At 43.2% G+C, this 17205-nt stretch overlaps 1 protein-coding gene across 1 annotated transcript; it reads right to left on the bottom strand.

The window, feature by feature from the left end:
* Positions 1–296: 296 nt before the first annotated feature.
* Positions 297–15994, bottom strand: UTP25 (UTP25 small subunit processome component). Its single transcript, XM_056488167.1, has 12 exons — positions 15647–15994; positions 14475–14514; positions 13056–13299; positions 12097–12303; positions 9917–10005; positions 8164–8574; positions 6917–7136; positions 4702–4904; positions 3298–3480; positions 2550–2662; positions 1902–2147; positions 297–1073 (listed from the first exon to the last, which is right to left on the bottom strand). Exons 1-12 carry the CDS (start codon positions 15745–15747, stop codon positions 827–829), a joined length of 2304 nt encoding a protein of 767 aa, XP_056344142.1. The 5' UTR covers positions 15748–15994; the 3' UTR covers positions 297–826.
* Between the last annotated feature and the right edge of the window lie 1211 nt (positions 15995–17205).

Genomic DNA, 17205 nt, shown 5'->3' with positions numbered 1-17205 from the left:
ACAAAAACTAATCCTTCTACTTTTAGCTCCTTTTAAATGAGACTTAGCTTCCTGGAAGAAAAGGAAGAAGGCAGCACCATGATGCTTCCATGTTGTCCATATGTGACCATCAGGAGAAAAATCAGACAAACCAACCACCTCACCTCCACCTGTGGTGCCAAATACCATTCCATGGGCATCTGCAACTGCATCCCATGGTTTTGTACTTATCCCTGGTAAAACTGACCCCAGAGGGTCTGTTGGAAACAGGAGGCAGAGATATTTACATCATTCCAGGAAAAACACAAACCCATAGCTCCTACTCAAGCATATTTAATGATTCTCACAAATGTCAACTTGAAGCAAGTCCAACTCTCATTCACCACCACACTTGTGCTACAGAGGCCTTGCCTGCACCTCCCTTGTGTAGGCTTACACAACAGTGACTCATTAAATACTTGGGCATTTTTCTTATCCTTGACAAGAAGAAAAACTTCCCTTTGAGAAAAGGTGAGTTTGTACACCTGAAAATGAAATGAAACAGTCCAATCAAAAGCTATTTATCACTGCATGAATCTTTACTGACCCATGAGTTTTTTAATATACAAGAAAAACAGTTCTGGATTGATTTTGTTCCACAGAAGACACCTCCTAAGCCCAGCTTTTTTGAATGACATCCTCTGTTTCTTGTTGGGCAGAGTACTGAAATACAAAATTTAGGACTATACAAACAATTTCAATGTAATATTTAATGATAAAAAGTTTAACACTTTTTTAAAAAGCAATATAAAAATCTGCATTAGGAGTAAAATGCAGGTCCATCCAACCATCCAGTCTGTAGAATCACTTAATCATTTTCTCCTGTAACAAAGAGGTGCACATTTTTCTTGGACTGTAGCATTTGAGCTGTGCGGTCTATGCCAACCACTGCAGCCAATTTCTGAGCATCATACTTGGAGTAGAGCACAGTACAAGTCCAAGTAGCATCCACCCCATTGTCTGTGGCCTTCAGCATGTTACAAATCTCACTGTAGAAGTGGGAGTATGTTGGTAACTCATAGAAAATGAGGTTCCTAATGCCTTTTATTGTATACCTGTAGCAGAAAAAAAAAAAACAAAAATAAAAATTTCAGGCAAATTTTACAAAATATGCATGTTAAAACATCAATCCTCTATCAAGTCTTTCTATTTCCATCAACTTCAATGCACATCAGCTGTAGCTCAACTTTACAAACCCTGTGTCACAGACTGAAGACTAAACAGAGAAGTGGAATTTAGGGGGAAAATCTCACACTGCCAGTCACAATGACTTCCTTAAAAGTAACAACCACCACCAATTAACAAAGTAATCAGCCTCTTCAGCTTGGATTTTAATACAGTGAAGCCTGATCAGACCAAGCCTCATGAAACTTTACATATTGGCCAAAACATCTTCTGATAGAAAAAAATCCTGTTCCATTAGGAACTTGTAAACAGCTCTGCTCAGGATGTAGCAAATTTTCCAAGTAGCCTCAGCTTGCTGTATTTCATTACTGAGCCAATTATATACTCCTTCCAAAATTTTATAAAATTACTGTGGAACAGATGAACACAAATAAAAGGCCAAATGAATCCCATTTGCAGGCTGTATCATTCTGACCTGACATCACTGGAACTTGGTAGCACTTACCTTCCTGAATAAAGCTTTGCTCATAACAAAATACTAAAATACAAAATACTGAAGTCTTTGAAGAGACTGCTGGAAACTGGGAAAAATTTGAAAGTAAACTTAACAACCCTTACTTCAGTCAAAGAAGTCCTCAGAGGGATCCAATAGATTCAAAAAGCAGCACAGCCCATCTATGACTAAGGTCAGACTCTACCTTCAGAACAGCACACACACACACACTCAGCTCAGAGGGAAAACCTGGTCCACAATTCACCTTTTGTAGAAGTGGAAGCGCTCAGTGAACAATAAGAACTGCTTCTCTCCCTTGAGGAAGAAGCGCCTTGCCCTGCAGACAGCAGCCTTTTTGGAGTATTCACAGATGTGAGTGAAATTCAGGTCCTCCTTCTTGAAGTAGTTTCGAAGGCGCACGTAGTCGAAGTAGGACGGGACGAAAACGAGCGTGTGGGACATGATGGCATCGCGGTACTCGGGCAGAACTTTGTCAATGAAAAACTGAAACCTCAAGTAAAAAACACATACCTTTTAACCAGAGTTAAACTTCACCTTTCTAATACTGCTATGAGCTCAGACAGGAATATCATCAAAAAGACTGATAAAGAGTTTCACTACATTTTTCCTTCTTTTAACTTCATGGGAGTTCCATATGTGTAGAAGATAAAAGGCTTTACCAGCACTACACAACTGTGGTAGAGATTGGTATTCCTTCCCCAGAGTGTGTTCTGCAGTGCCTTTGGCAAGGAGAAGGTCAGTATTCCCCTCCACCTGTGCAGAGCCCAGCCTGCACCTGAGGGCTAATGAAGATGTACTTGTGTGGTGAACCCAGTGTGCTCTGCAGTACGCTCCACTAAATCTGAAATTGCAGTCATTAGGGCACAGCAAAACAGTCTGAGACACACAGTACCTGGCATCTATCACAGAGGTTACACTGTCAGCTTCCAATCTCCGAAAAACATGAGGAAGCTGGACCACAACGTGGCTGATGGAGCCGGTGAGTGGCATGTTGCGGACGGCCACCTGTGAGAAGGAAGTAGGGTGGTCAGGGAAGCAGCATTCCAAAGGCAGCACACTGCAGCCAGCCTTCTGCAGCTCACATCTGCCAGCACAAGGCTGTTTTTAAGAAAAACAGTGCACAAGGGTGTTTTTAAGAAAGCTCCAATACAAAACTACAGTCATGATAGACAAACCAGGTCTGTTAAACACACGACTGCTTATGCCCTGAATCCCGGATATTTGAGACGTTTTCACTTTTCCTCTTCCTTTCAAAATACTAACAGTTCATGCATCTTACACAGTAGGAGATTAAAAAAATAAAAGGAACCAGATGAACTCTCTATTTAACAACAAAAAAAGTAAAACAAAGTAACTTGAGTCTGTCAAATCAAAAAACCCAAATCCGATTTCTGACATGAAACAGCAGCTACTATGAAAGAAAAGTATCAAATAAGCATCACTGCACGAGAAGCAGTTCCTCATGCCTCTGGCACAGTATGTAATGTCATGGAGATTCACACTGAAACATTTGGGTGAGTGAAATTACAGGCACACACAGTCTTTCAACAACTGAGTTACAGAATTTTTCTGCATGTTGGGTTTTCCCTTCCTCTCCCCCTCCCTTCCACAGCAGCATTCCAGCTGCTCTGTGAACTCACCTGCCCAGTGTAATTGAAGCAGTGCTTGTTGAAGACAGAGTTAATCTGGGGGTCCTGCAGGGCACTGAACAGCAGTGTCTGCCGGTAGTACTTGGACCAGTTGTTGAGATTCAGCATCCGCACCCGGGAGAAGTCCACCCCGTGGGAATCCAGAGGCAGCAGGTTAATGTGCTTCATCAGGTGCTGCTCAGACAGATGGAGACACATCACTGCTGACATCCCTGACTGCCTGCAAAAGCCTTGACTGCAGTGGGAAAGAGGACAGGGACCAGCAAGGCAGCACAGAATATAAACAAGCAGCATCTCCCATGGCACTACTGTTTGGAATTTATTGACCACAGCAAGAGCAATTTACTTGATTTCCTGCCACAGAACTGAAAGCTACCATCTCTTTAGTCACCAGGAACAGTAACCTCCTAATCTTCTCCTGGGTCACGTCTAATGGATTTGTTTGTATTAAAGTCAATGGGCCTAAGGTTTCTGAGCTAAAAGAAGCCCAAGCACAGCTCAGCTCTCATCACATTTGGGGAGAGTTTGAAGAAATTCACCGCATTTTGCCCTCAGGGAACAATGCCTAGGACTGGCATCCCTGCTACCACTTGGCAGGCAGTTGCACCTGAAGGGAAAAACAGAAAGCAGGCTCCAAGACTCGTTCCTTGGATATTGTGTAGGCTCACGTGTCCGTTCTGAGACTCCTGAGGAAAGAAGACCTTCTGGACTCATCCAAAATGCATAGGGATGTCATGTAGTCAAAATTTCCAGTCCAAGTACCTCAGAGGTGTTTATACGTGGAAAAGAAAACCCTACCATTTCAATCCTGAAAATTTCTACTAACTTAAAGTAAAAAAGCAGGGGTACTGCTGCAGACCTGCCACAATCCAAGAAACAGGAAACTCTTCACTCTCTTTGGAACGATTGTTCCAAACAATATGGACATGACTAATGCTTAGTATCTCTGTAGTTATTGGAGACATGCACCAGTTCCTCTTGCTTTCTGAGGAAACCTGAATTAGGCTGCACGGATTCCTCACATGGCTGCAATCTGACTGAGACACTGGGCAGTCAGACAGCTGGCACAACTTCTCCCAGATGTGATTAAAGGAATCATCATTCTCAATGCTGCAAGACAGTTACAAGTGTGCAAAGAACACCTTTGATGAAATACACTACTAAAGTACCATGCTAAGTTTCAGAGAGAACATGTCCTGAATACTACCAAAAATCTATAGAAAGAATATTCTTATTATAAGGAAAATATCAGGGTGGAGTGAGGAAAAGAAATGAACATCCATGTCTAGTCAAGTCAGTAAAAAACAGCAATACTGCTCACTGCCAAAATTGAGTAACATCAGACCAGCAAGACACAGCAGAGCACAAAAATGAACATATATATGGAAAACTCACCAGAACATGTTCCCAGTTCTGCATCAGGTAAATGTCTGCTTGATCAATTATGAGGATTTCTATTGATGACAGAAAATCGAAGTCTCTCTTCTTCTCCCCCTCTGCACCAATGACAGTCCTGATGCCCAGGGGAGAGGCAATGATGATGTCTGAGGAGTAGAAGGGTGCATAGAGTCTCATGCTCTTCTGCAGGATCGCAACTCCTGTCCAACAACAACAACAACTTTTCAGTTAACATCAATTATCAACCACATTCTTCCAGGAGGCTCTGGAACAGTAATTTCCCCCATTTCTTCTTTCCATACTGATTAATACAGCTGGACACAACTAATTTGTCTGAAACTCTTCCCAAAAAGTGCTTACCCACCCTACCTCCATTTGACAAGCATTTGAAAAATTTCATATAGTTTGGCAAAGCATTTCTGTATTATTTTTTTAAAGATTTTTCATAATCTGAATGAAAATTTTTAACTGAAACATACTGTTTCCGATTTTCTGCTGAACAGTGGAACGAGGAAACTGAACAACTTAAGACAAAAAAAAAGTAGAAATTATTAACTACTCCTTTCTCCCTGAATCCTGAACTTTGGTCTCTGCCTTTGGGTATTATAGTAACGGTTACTTTAATCAGTCATGAAAGATTTGGGGTGGATCTCTAGACTATCAACTGCCTTTATGCAAAGGGCTGAAAGATTTACTAAAAACCCACAAAGGACAAGGTTTTTCATGTTACAGTGACTAAAGTCTTGCACCTACACTGTCTCTCACACATGTTGCAGGGTACATTCTGAACCAGCTTATGCATCACCTCTCATGTTATAGACACAGAAGGGAAGGAATCAAAGGAGTCTGTGTCATAGCTACATGGCAGTATTTCTAGAACCCACACTTTTCTGGTCTTCAAAATGCAGCTAGTCCAGACCACATTCAAACCACCCCCTTCAGTCTCCCTAACAAAGTCTCTCCAACTTCTCTCCCTATCCATGTGAAGGCAGATAGCATGTGTACAGCTGAAGGCCCTTCCAAAAATTTCAGAGACAGCAGTAGGGACCCCTCCTGCTGTCTATCTCAACCCAAGGATAAAAATATAAAAAGAAAGAAAAAAATGGAAGGTTCAATTGGTTGAATTTCCAGGAAGAAGATATTACTTGTCACAGCATATATACAGTTCAGAAACATCAAGTCTTTTTTCTGTTTAAAAATGTGAAAGAGTGGTGGTTTCAGCAAGGCATAACAAATGTGCTTTAAATTAGATCTTTGTGCAGAAGTAACAGGGTGTGCAGCACATGTAAGAAAGAGAAATTATTCTGCTTCTATAATTTGCTTCTGCAAGTTAACAGTACTGAAAGTTTCTTCAATCATTTCTTAACACTTAGTAAGTGGAACAAGCACAGTGTGGCATGGGAGAGGACTAAAAGGAAAATTATTATGCTACTGAAAGTAAGATGTTTTCAGCCTGAGAGGTATTCACTGGGGAAGGAAGAAAGACTAAGTGCGACCTGCTCATATCTTCCACTGTATCATTACATTTCTTGGGGTGCCAATTTATCTTGCAAGGTGCAGTATTTCAAAAGCCTCTCATCTGTCAAGTTAAGTTAGAAAAACTGCCTTCTCATCAGCTCCAGGAACCAAGCCACCAGCTAGTTCTTTGTTTAAGGAGTTACTAATCAGCATAAGTTTACAATATTATATGAAACAGTCTCTCTTTTCTGCTTGTCCAACACTCCTACTTGCTGGCTACCCATTTGCTTCCATGAAAACCATGGGAAGCACAGGAGAAAACTCTTCAGCTGCTCAGTATTGAGCTTCAGTTTTGTTCCAACCATTACACAAGACACTGTGAACAGGCTAATTAAACCCAAAAGATTTTTTTTTTTTTTTTAATAACATGAAAAGATTTTGCTGCATAATCAAGGCTATCTTCAAAATGAAGTGTGGGCAGTCCTGCTAGAATAAAGCTGTCATTGCATTTTAAATGATTCTGAACTTGATGTGAAAATAATTACTTCTCTGTTTTCTCTTCCTTTTTTAAGTTCTGACAAGGCAAGAAAGATTTTCAGAAAAATTCAGGTTGCCAAGGCAAAACCAGCAGGAATACCACACAGCCTAGAGTATCACCAGAACTTCCAGCCCTGATAGCTCTTAGACATTTGGAAAAATTTGTTACTCAGCAGTTCTGTATAAGCTAAAAATCATCTGTTCAGTAGATTATTACCAATTCTGAAGTGGTCATCAATGTTGCCAGCAAAGACAGCTTCATAATCTTCAGGCCTTTTCAGGTTGGGGGGCTTCTCTTCTGGGTCAGAGCCAAACTCTCCTTTGAAGCGCTTTTTATTACTCACATCTATTTTTTTCTTGTCATTCACTTCGAGGAGACTGATGAGAATATGCACAATCCTCAGAGCACATTCCCTGAAGGGCACTATCATCAGTACCTGTGCAGACCAACAGTTGCAAGAGATTAACCCATAAAATACAAATATCTGCCATTAAGGGTATGTTAATTAAACTTTTGGCTTGGATCTGCCTCTGTGGAGCATCCCAACAACCAAAACAAAACCATTCTGACAAGCAGCAGGGAGGGAAGATGCACTGGGATGCAGTGCTCTTGAACTGGTTGTGGCCAACAGCTCAGCCTGCTTCCCCAGGGTACCAGTGCAGGGGAACTGAAAACTAAGCACATTCTCCTGTCCTCCCTAACCCCCAGGCAACCAACAATTCCTGGATAGGTGACAGTAGTCTCTGCACAGAACTCCAAAACATAAATGCCTAATGGAGGAATCAACACAGAAACCAAAGATTTACCAGGCATGCAGCAAACACTGAAAGCCAACTCTGGAACTGTTCAACAGGCAGCTGGCACACTGGTGACAGGCTGCCATAGCTGAATCCACCTGGTTATCAACTACAGGATGCTGTGAATCCAGGGAGAATTGGTTTGGGGCCCACTCCCCCAATTAGATAGGTGGCCTTGACAGTGGGGCTGGGACTCCCTGAGGAACTCCCAGGTACAGAAAGATCCTTCCATGCAGAAAGTCCTTACAAGTGCCTAAGGACAAAAGAATTTCTGGCACATCCCACATTGAGTGACATTGAGTGAGCCTACACTACCTGCACTGATACTGAAGATTGATGTGGAGGCACCTGTCTGCCTGGGAGATTTAAATATAGAAGCAGGAAAACCTGTCAGTCTGGGGTGACAGGGGGACAAAAAAGAGAGAAATCAAACCCATGGCTTGGCACAGAAGCAGGCAGGCTAACAACCCTGAGCTCACTGCTTTCCACACAGCATTTTCCCTGGCCATGGAGGACAACTTCCAGGCATGATAAAGGGATGTAGAAAAGCATATGCCCAGGAACACATCACGTGGGAGTGCAGCAACAGCAATACTTGTGGATATACTACCAGGATGTTTGTACAGCCTGAGCAGGCAGCCAGGGTGGGGATCAGAGCTCTCTCACCTTAGGCCTGGTGAGCCCCTGATCCCTGTGGTCATCAGGGTCGGTCCCTGGCTGCCGATCCCTCCGCCTGGCATTGTTGCTGAGCACCTGGCCATTGGCCTTGAGGACATGGTTCAAGGCGTGCAGGCAGTAAGCGTGCCGGACCTCCTCCCCGTTGGTCAGAGCAGTTCTTTCTGGGTAGAACAGGTCCCGGTATGAATTCATGACACAGAAGAGCTCTCTTTGTAACGGGGTAAAAAAGGAATCGATCGCTTTGTCCACGGCAGACAGAAATTGTTTATTCACTTTTGGCCAAGTGGATTCCAAAGGCTTGTGGAGATGAAGCTGTTTCACATCAACCTCTTTGTCTGCTTTCAAAGATTTTTGTTTCTCCAAAGTGGAAGAGAAAATTACTTGACCCAGCCCTGGCCACTGAAAAAATAAAAAAATAAGCCAACAACACTGAGGAGTTATATGTACCAAACCTTGCACACTAAAAAGCATATCACCACAGCTGGTGATTAACTTTTTATTAACTTTAATCAAGTTCACAAAATTAAGGAAATTGTCTTTTCATAATACAAGTGGAAACCTTTTTTTCAATATGCAATCCCATTAGAGCCTGAACAATAAATTTGAGCCTGGTAGATTTGGAAGGATTTTGCAATGATGTGTCTGTAACTGTTCCCATGCCAGAGGGAATTGAGGAATTCTCTGCCTAACCCACCCAGCAAATCAGTGGCTCAAACCAGGGACAAGATGAGAATCCTGGAGTCCAACTGTGTTTATCAACTGGCCCCACTGTAATTTGATCAAAGAGGAAAAAACCCATTAGGGGCCAATCCCAGAAGCTGTGATTCAGTTGTTAAATGTATTCTTGTTGGGTGTCTGTCTGATTTTGAACAGCTATCAGTGTAGTAGGGAAAAACTCTAAACTTTAAGCCTTCTGCCATGCAAGTTGTCCCCAGCTGTCCCCCTAAAGCAGCTAAACCACTTTAAGCAAAGATATATCATGCATTGCTTCAGGTGGCACTGGTAATTTTGGACACCATGTGCCAAAAAAAGTAAATTAAATTTAATTTTTTTTTTTTAAATCACAGCTTTCTCTCTGACTAACTAACCATTGGATATCTTCCAATGAATGTCACCCAGCATATGGCTGACCAGAATGGGAGGCAACTCTCCAAAATAAAATCAGATGTGGAAAAGTTATGAAGCAAAGGTTTGTCTAAAAATGAGTTTTTTGAAAACCAGTATTCTCTGTCAAGCAATGGGGTGTTTTTCTGGTACTGTAATTCATATATTATTGCCAGAATTAAATAATATAAGTAATAAATTCTCCTTCACTGGCTTGTAAATGTGTACAGGGACAGAGCCATCCTGAAGCAAGAATGCGAAAGTGCATCACAAATTTTAAAAGTACACGGTCACCTCAGAAGTACAGCAGCAGAGCACATCCCTGGCATTGTGCTGTCACCACTCAGAAACAAGCCCTGTTTCTACCCCTTGGCAAGGTTTTGGGACCACAGCTCAGACTCTAAAGCTATGTGTCTCAGATGTGTCACCTACACCTCCAGAGTAGCAGACTTCACATTTCAACCCTTGCCCAGCTATAAGTGAAGAAAACGGTTCAACAACAACACAGTGACAAAATCTTGATAATTCTAGTGCCAGTAGCTAATAATTATAGTGATCTACTTCACCTGTATAAAAAAAAGGATTACTTTAATCCAGGCATCTTTAGGAATGCTGGATGGCTACAGAACATTATTACCTGGCTTTGACTTGAAGTTTTTGGAAGCGTCGACATTTTCTCTATTTCCTTTTCTTCAAGTTCTTTGTCCATGTGCTGTTTAAATGGATCTATTTACAGTAACAACAAAAAAATAGCCTGAGAACTACTGAAGCTAATAGTAGAATCAAGTTGCAGAATGGATTTGCAAATGAGATGAATAGTTTCTATGCTGGCTAACACCACAATTAAAACTAGTTATTTCAAAGCACTTGGAGATGAGAGAAAGGATGTCAAATTCTCTCTGCAAAGAACAGAGAGAACAGATTTGACAGATTGCTTTTGAAAAAGAAAAAGAAGCACTTATGGAAGTACTAGAATTTTCAAGTACTAATCAAATGTTAGACAGGAAAACAATATGTAGTGGAAAACAGTGGCAAGTTTTTGCCTTAAGCTCTGACACGTCCATTGCTTGCATGTAGGCTGTCAATAGTAAAGTCCCAAGTGAACTTGCTAACCTTCCAAATTTATAAACAGTTCTGCCCAGGGCTTTGGCCAGTGATATGAACACAGTTTGTATTAAAGCAGAAAAACATTAGGCGAGTTTTGGAGAAGGGGGGTGAAAATTGCCTGAAGTGAGAAAAAGTCTAATTTATCTAATCAGCATTTCTTTTTGGAAGGGAAAGAAGAGACAAAAAATTGTTAAATCATGTTATACTCAAAGACACTGGCACGTACAAAGTCACATGCAAAGTTAATTTTGAAAGCCAAGCCCTGTATCCTGCTTGTAGCACAGCAGCATTCGCTGCATAAAGAAAACTAATTAGTGAACACTGGTGCTTGCCAACAAATATCCAGCCCTCACACAAGTTACCCAGGCAAAAGTCAAAGCATTTACTGATCATGACACTGAAGAAAACCTGAGAAAATCTTTCCAGAAATGCAAATGAACTGGATATCATTTAATTGTGCTGCAGGGTCTCTCCTCAGTTGAGTTTTACTGATTCCAGCATTTTCCCAATAAAGTAGAGGGAGCAATGGGATGCATTTCCAGGAATTTTAGTGACCCCAGGACCAGAGTAGAAATTTATTCCCTTTCTGCTATCTTAGGTGATTAATTTTCTGCAATAGATTATAAAGACACTTCCAAGCTACAAGAACCCACTGAGAAGTAGTGCATCATTTATAGGTGGAACAAAGCTGTTAGGATACTTAGCATGCAGTTGGAGAGCTACTGTTCTCATTAAAATGCAATGCCAGCAGCCTAAGTCATATTCTCATGGTAACAAGAACGAGCTGTTTTTTCTATCACATGGCCCTTTGATGCTTCCACACATTTCATGTATCACCCAGGCTGCCTCGCAGATCTAATGTCAGCTGCTGCTCCAAGATGACAAGCCAGCATCACTAGGGATGCTACAAACATATTTCTCTCTCTCAAACTATGCCATCTGATATTAAAGGCACAGAGCATTAAATATGAGCAGAAGCTGTGCAAGTGCCAGTGTGTGCCATGTCAGGATCGCACACCAGTGCAACACAGTTATTTTGTTACATATGGTGGGACAACTCCAACACTGGAGCTTCAGATGCATCCATCAGTGCACTGAGATTCTGGGATACACCCTTAAAAGACGCTACATGTGCTCTGCTAATGCTTCATTCTCTCCTGATCCTGGTACAGTCAGACTCCTCTGTATAACCTTCAAAATTCTGAGAGTGCTGAGCATTTGTCTAAATTAGTGTGGCTGCTCCAAGCTTCTCAGAATCTGACCTCTAACTCCACTGAGATGTGAAGGATGCCCTCACAGGTCAGCTTTGTGATTATCTCCTGTGCTGTTTGTGCCAAGAATATCTTCCATAGTCAAGGCTTGCAGAGCTCTCTGTATTACAGTGGCTTTTAAAACTACTAGTAAAGCAGCAGAACAAGATAATACACTCCACACACTTTCTCTGGTTCTTGATACTTCAAGCTTTACCACTCACAGCAAAAACCCCACATGAATCCCAGTCCCCAGGTGCTACAGAGAACAAATGGCTCAACTACACATCTGCAGTAGTGTTAAGGGTCCATTATGTAACCAGCTGACATGTGGGCAGCATGAATAATGCAGTGGAAGAACTTAGAACTTTACAGCCCATTGCTAGGGTACTGACAATTTAAACAATTTTACAGATACTCCTCTAAAGGCAGATCCCTAAACACACACACAGTCTTTTACCTTCTGGAAGAGCTTGTGAAGAACTGCTGTCTTTCCTATCTGCATTGCAATCTCCACTCTCCTCTTCCATGAAATTGGTTTCCAGGCTAAATTCAGATTCGTGTTTCACATCAGTAAACTCTTCAATTACTCCATGACGTGGGTCACAAGAGGTATCTGTGCCATCAGCCTGCTCCTGGCTGAGCATCTGCTCTGCTTTGTCTGTGGCTGTCAATTGTCAGAAAGAAACAGGTTATTTTCTCCTGGAAAAGTTACTGTCTGTAGATGTTGTTCCCTTTGAGTTACTGATTTTTTTCTCCCAAAACTCTATCAAAAAAGATAAAAGCAGGCTTTGTATTCTACCATAAAGATGACTTTTGGATAGCATGCTAAATGTTACATAACACAAAATGTGGTCCCCCAGACAAAATTAATGCAGCAACCTGCTTGGGGAATTTAACTTTTAGTTTCCAGAGACGTCAAATAACTGGAAATGATTAAAGGTTGACTCCTCTCTCCCAGCATTTCTTTGCAGACTTCATGAATGAGAATACCTCACCATAAAGGCAGAGGTTTCCTTCCAATTTCCATATTCTTTCCTGTGCTGTGAGGCAAACCTTTCCCTCCTCTCTGGCGTGGCACAGGCAAGCCAGATGCTGCTCAGAGAACAGCTTGCATCTCCCATGAGCGGGTGAGAACCCCTGGTCTGCTGCTCCATGTGGATTTCCTCTGTGCTGCAGCACAAACAACATCTGAGGAAGCAGCAGCAGGCTGTCTGGCAGAAAATGAACACAGCTACCCTTTCCCCAGCTAAATCCTTTAGCAGCTGCTGCTTCCACCCACACAGAGCCAATGGAACAACAGAGTCTCCAAGGCAGAAGAGCACCCAGCCAACAAGCCAGTCTACACCAGGATCCTGGCTAAAAACACACGTTAGTCAAACAACATTCCCCAAGGAAGCATGGGAAAAGACAAACTACCTTCTTCCTCCTCTGCAACATCCTTCTTATCTTCTTCACCTCCCTCTGCTTCTCCAATCTCCTGGGACCCTTCACTGTCCATTTCTGCCTCACTTTCCTCAGCTTCTTCTGATTCACTTTCATCCTCCTCACTCTCAGACTCAGGGGAGGTCTTCAGGGTAGCCAGGAGCTTATGATATCCAGAGACCTGCTCCACTTCAGTCTCTGAATCGCTTTCTGCACTCGATTTATCAGAATCCTCAGACTGTAAAGTGTAAACAAAGTGTTTACAAGAGTAAACAGCAACAATAGTAACAGCCTATAAAGCAGCAGGCAAATATCCTTACCTCTACTTGCACTATTATGTTTCCCCTCTTATAGATGCAATGGAATTTTTCAAATCCCACCATTTTATGCTAATAATTATGCTGGGCATCTCCATTCAGATTTTGAAAACATCTTGGGAGACAGACTGAAGTGCCTCTTTCTGCACCAATTTGATTTGGAGCATCACAAAAGCCAGTGCTTTCAGTCTCAGCTGAATGAGGAATTTGATCTCCACAAACACGGCATTTACTGAACAAGCACCAGATTCTTAAGAAAACCACACAGATTGAAAATTTTGGAAAGGCACCCATAAAAGGAACAGAGTGTGCTGGAAATGTTTCTGGCTTTCAAGAAGGTAAGTGAAATAGCTGTTAGTGTGACAATGGCTCCCCAGGGAGCTGGTCAGGTTTGCTTCAGCTGTACAGCTCTATACTTGCAGCAAGACAGACTTGAGCCAGTTCTGTCCTGGGCTTGCACAAACTAATGTCCAGATTATAGCCAAAACTAGAGTAAAACCATGAGTAACAACACAACACCATTTACTCCTTTCTAAGTTTCTTTCAGCCCAAAAAGAAAAAAAAAATCAGTGAATACTATATTAATGCACAAAATTGCTAAAGGAAACAAATGAAACAGAGTAGTTATTTTTCCAAGTTAAAACTTTGAAGTCTTTCATTAATATGATGAGAAAGGAGGTTACCAAATCCTGACTGAAAGAAAAGTAAAGCACTGGCAATCTGAAAAGGAATATTAACACGTCTTTGTTCAACAGGGAACAAAGTCTCCTAACTCATGCAACACTTAGTTTATCAACATTACTAAAACAACTTAAAGCATGATCTAATTTTCACTGTGACTAACTAATACACAACAAAGTTGAGAACTGCTGTTATTTCCTGCTGCTTCTGCCCTCTCATGGTATTACAGTTTTGAGTTAGACATTACAGAGAACAATTCAGAGCCACACAAAAATCACATTCATTTTTTTTCTCTTAAATACTGTTTTCTAAGTGAAACAACTTAATCAGCATGAATAAGCTGGAAACATGAAATGCTAAGTTTTTTCCTTCACTGAGCTACACAAAAAGGAAGGAAGGAGTAAAAATACATTACCAGTTCACATATTTGAGTTGCTTCTGGTCTTCCAGAAACCCTGAAAAGAAAGCACTAAAATATGTTACTCTGCCAATGACGTTACACACAGGATGAAAGAAATGAGGGGAAGAGTGAATTGATCAGTTATGCAAATTTAAAGAAGTTGAAAGAAAGCTTAAAATCAAGCCATCACACGTGTCCCAAAGAAAACAGACTGGGCATTTACCCTTAAGGGCCACCCTCTCAGCTGATGTGACCCTCTGTACATGAAGCCTAGGTCCTCAGGCATTACAATAAAAATTTTGTAGTAAAATCCAGTATTAATCAGAAGATGAGGTCTCAAAAGGAATTAAAATAATCTAGCTACAAGGGTAGTTTGTAAAAAAGTTAACCAGACAGAGACTACATCCAGCACCACATACTCGTCTGTGGGAAGTGGGAAAAAGATACAAACTAAAGGAAAACCAGCATTAATTAAACAGTCTCGGGACTGCAATTCTTCAAAGAAACCACTGTCCAAGCTGGGCAAGATGCAGTCTTGTGTAGGATTGAGCATCACTGTACAGGGTGACACACAGGACACTCCCTCCAGCAGGCCTTGCATCCCAATCCAGGCCAGGAGGGGACACACGGACAACAGACCTTAACGCCGTGTGCCCGCTCCTAAAGGCTTTACAGCAGCACCACGGATCACACGGCATCTGGACTAGGCAGCTCTTTCCCCAGAAGTTTACACGTGGGTACAAAACGAAGGTGGTCATTTTGACAGACAGGCGGGCGGGCACCCCGCCCAGGAAGGAATGGCTCCTGACACACAAATCTCCGCTGCTCTGTTTTCACACCCTTTCCGAGATCAGAAAGGAGCAGTGAGTAAACAGCGGGAAAGCTGGAATCCTGACAAGCCAAGAGACCGGCCTGGTACCACAACAGGAGCCCATCCTTCCGCTTCCCCACTGTTCGCGGCAGCCTCCGCGCTGCACCACAAGTTTACATTTGTTCTAAGAAAATCCGAGCCGACATTTCCCGCTTTCCGCTCAGCTTCCGAGATTCCCGGCTCACAGGCAGTGCAGCTGCAGCTCCCCTCGTTCCCTCGGGAGCCCGGGGGCACCGTGGGAGGGGCAGAGCGCGGCTCCTGGGCCTGCGGCCCCGCTCCGAACCGCGGTCACGGCCCGGCCCAGCCCGGCACTCACTTGTCATAGAATGGATGCTCCTCGCCGAACTCCCGCAGGTGCTTCTTCTGCTTCTTGCTCAGGCTGCGCAGCAGCTCCCGCCCGCCTCGCCGCTTGCCCATGCCGGCCCGCTCCGCTCCACGTGTCGCACGGCGGGGCGGGCCCGCAGCCCGGCGCCGCACCCGGGGAAGGCGGGGCCGCGGGCGGCGGAGCGGGCTGAGCTCAGGGGCTCACGGGCAGCGTGCCGTGCCGGGAGCGAGGGCGTGTTTGTGCCTGCGAACCGCGCCGGGAACACAAAGCGCCGGCAGGGAACGCTTGTCCCAGACTGTAAATCCAGCACCGTCCCGGAGCTGCTCGGGCGGGCCGTGACGTGTTTCCGCTGCCGGAGCCGCGCTGAGGTCGGAGCGGGGCGGGCACCGCAGAGCCGCAGCCTGGCGCTGATCCCTGGACGCTCTACGGACGCTACTGGAGCTACAGAGCCTTCTCCACCTGACCCATGGCCTGCAGTGCTTTGCTAAACGCTACGCATTTTCTGGGAAAGCCTCTACAATCAGGCTAAAGGAAGAGACCCAACACAAGTCCTTAATGTTCAGACTGCCTTATTCCAAAAGGTGCCATCAAAGCTCCAAATTAAACCCCACTAAATTCTGGCTCTCCTAACATGTCACTGCCGAATTTTATTGAGCGCTGCTTAAGCGTGCCTTACTGCTAATAGAGACAAACAGATTTTCTGAAACAACCATAAATTGTATCCATAAAGATTTCTTTATATTCTTTATATCCCTGTGTTTCTCTATGACCTAGCTGAAACTCCTCTAATCTTTAGTAATGAGGAGCTATAAAAGGTGTTGAAATGTGCGCACACAATAGGTTTGTCTCTGGGCATACAAGAACTAAGCGAGAGCAACGTAATTCCAAACAGGATGGAGGCATGGAATATTTTAGGGGAAAAGAGTTTAGCATTTGTAACTTCTTGACTATCTTGACCTGTGGGCACCCGTGGATTTGACTGAAGCAAGCAAGCACATTAACTGCACTTAAACAGAAGCCTCCAAGAGTTACTCCTGCGTGCTGTTAATCCCACAGTCTGTCCCTTCAATAAACCCCTCGGTCTTGGGGGAATTGTCTTAATCCAAACCATCCTACCGACCTGCTTAACCCAGTAGCCCACAGCACAGACAGCAGCAGCAACAGAAATTCCCTTGGCAGGTTGTGTCAAAGCTAACATGTTATGCAACAACACTGAAATAAATGACTTCCAACTACCAGGGTTTTTTGGTGAAGTTCGCAGTCATGCTCTGCAAGAGGAAAAATATTGCAAATCAATCCCACTTCTGTCCGGAGTGTGAAAAAGGCAGTACCTTTTTATGTTGCAAAATTGTTTCTTGTTGACTTACAATTTGGCATTGGGAGACAGGAGGAAGAGCAGGAGTCTGCTCAGAGCTGAATCAGGAGAGCTCAGGAACTCTCTGGGGATTGCATTCTTGGGTGTTAAAAAGGGAAAATTAGACAGCCTTGGTGACAGTAAGCCTGTAGCTCGGACTCCAGTGTTGTTTGTACACTCTTTCCAAAATTCTGGC

The sequence above is a fragment of the Oenanthe melanoleuca genome, chromosome 3 (genome assembly GCF_029582105.1).
Source record: "Oenanthe melanoleuca isolate GR-GAL-2019-014 chromosome 3, OMel1.0, whole genome shotgun sequence".
In the NCBI taxonomy this organism is placed as follows: Eukaryota; Metazoa; Chordata; class Aves; order Passeriformes; family Muscicapidae; genus Oenanthe; species Oenanthe melanoleuca.
This window is presented reverse-complemented; position numbering and strand designations above follow the sequence as displayed.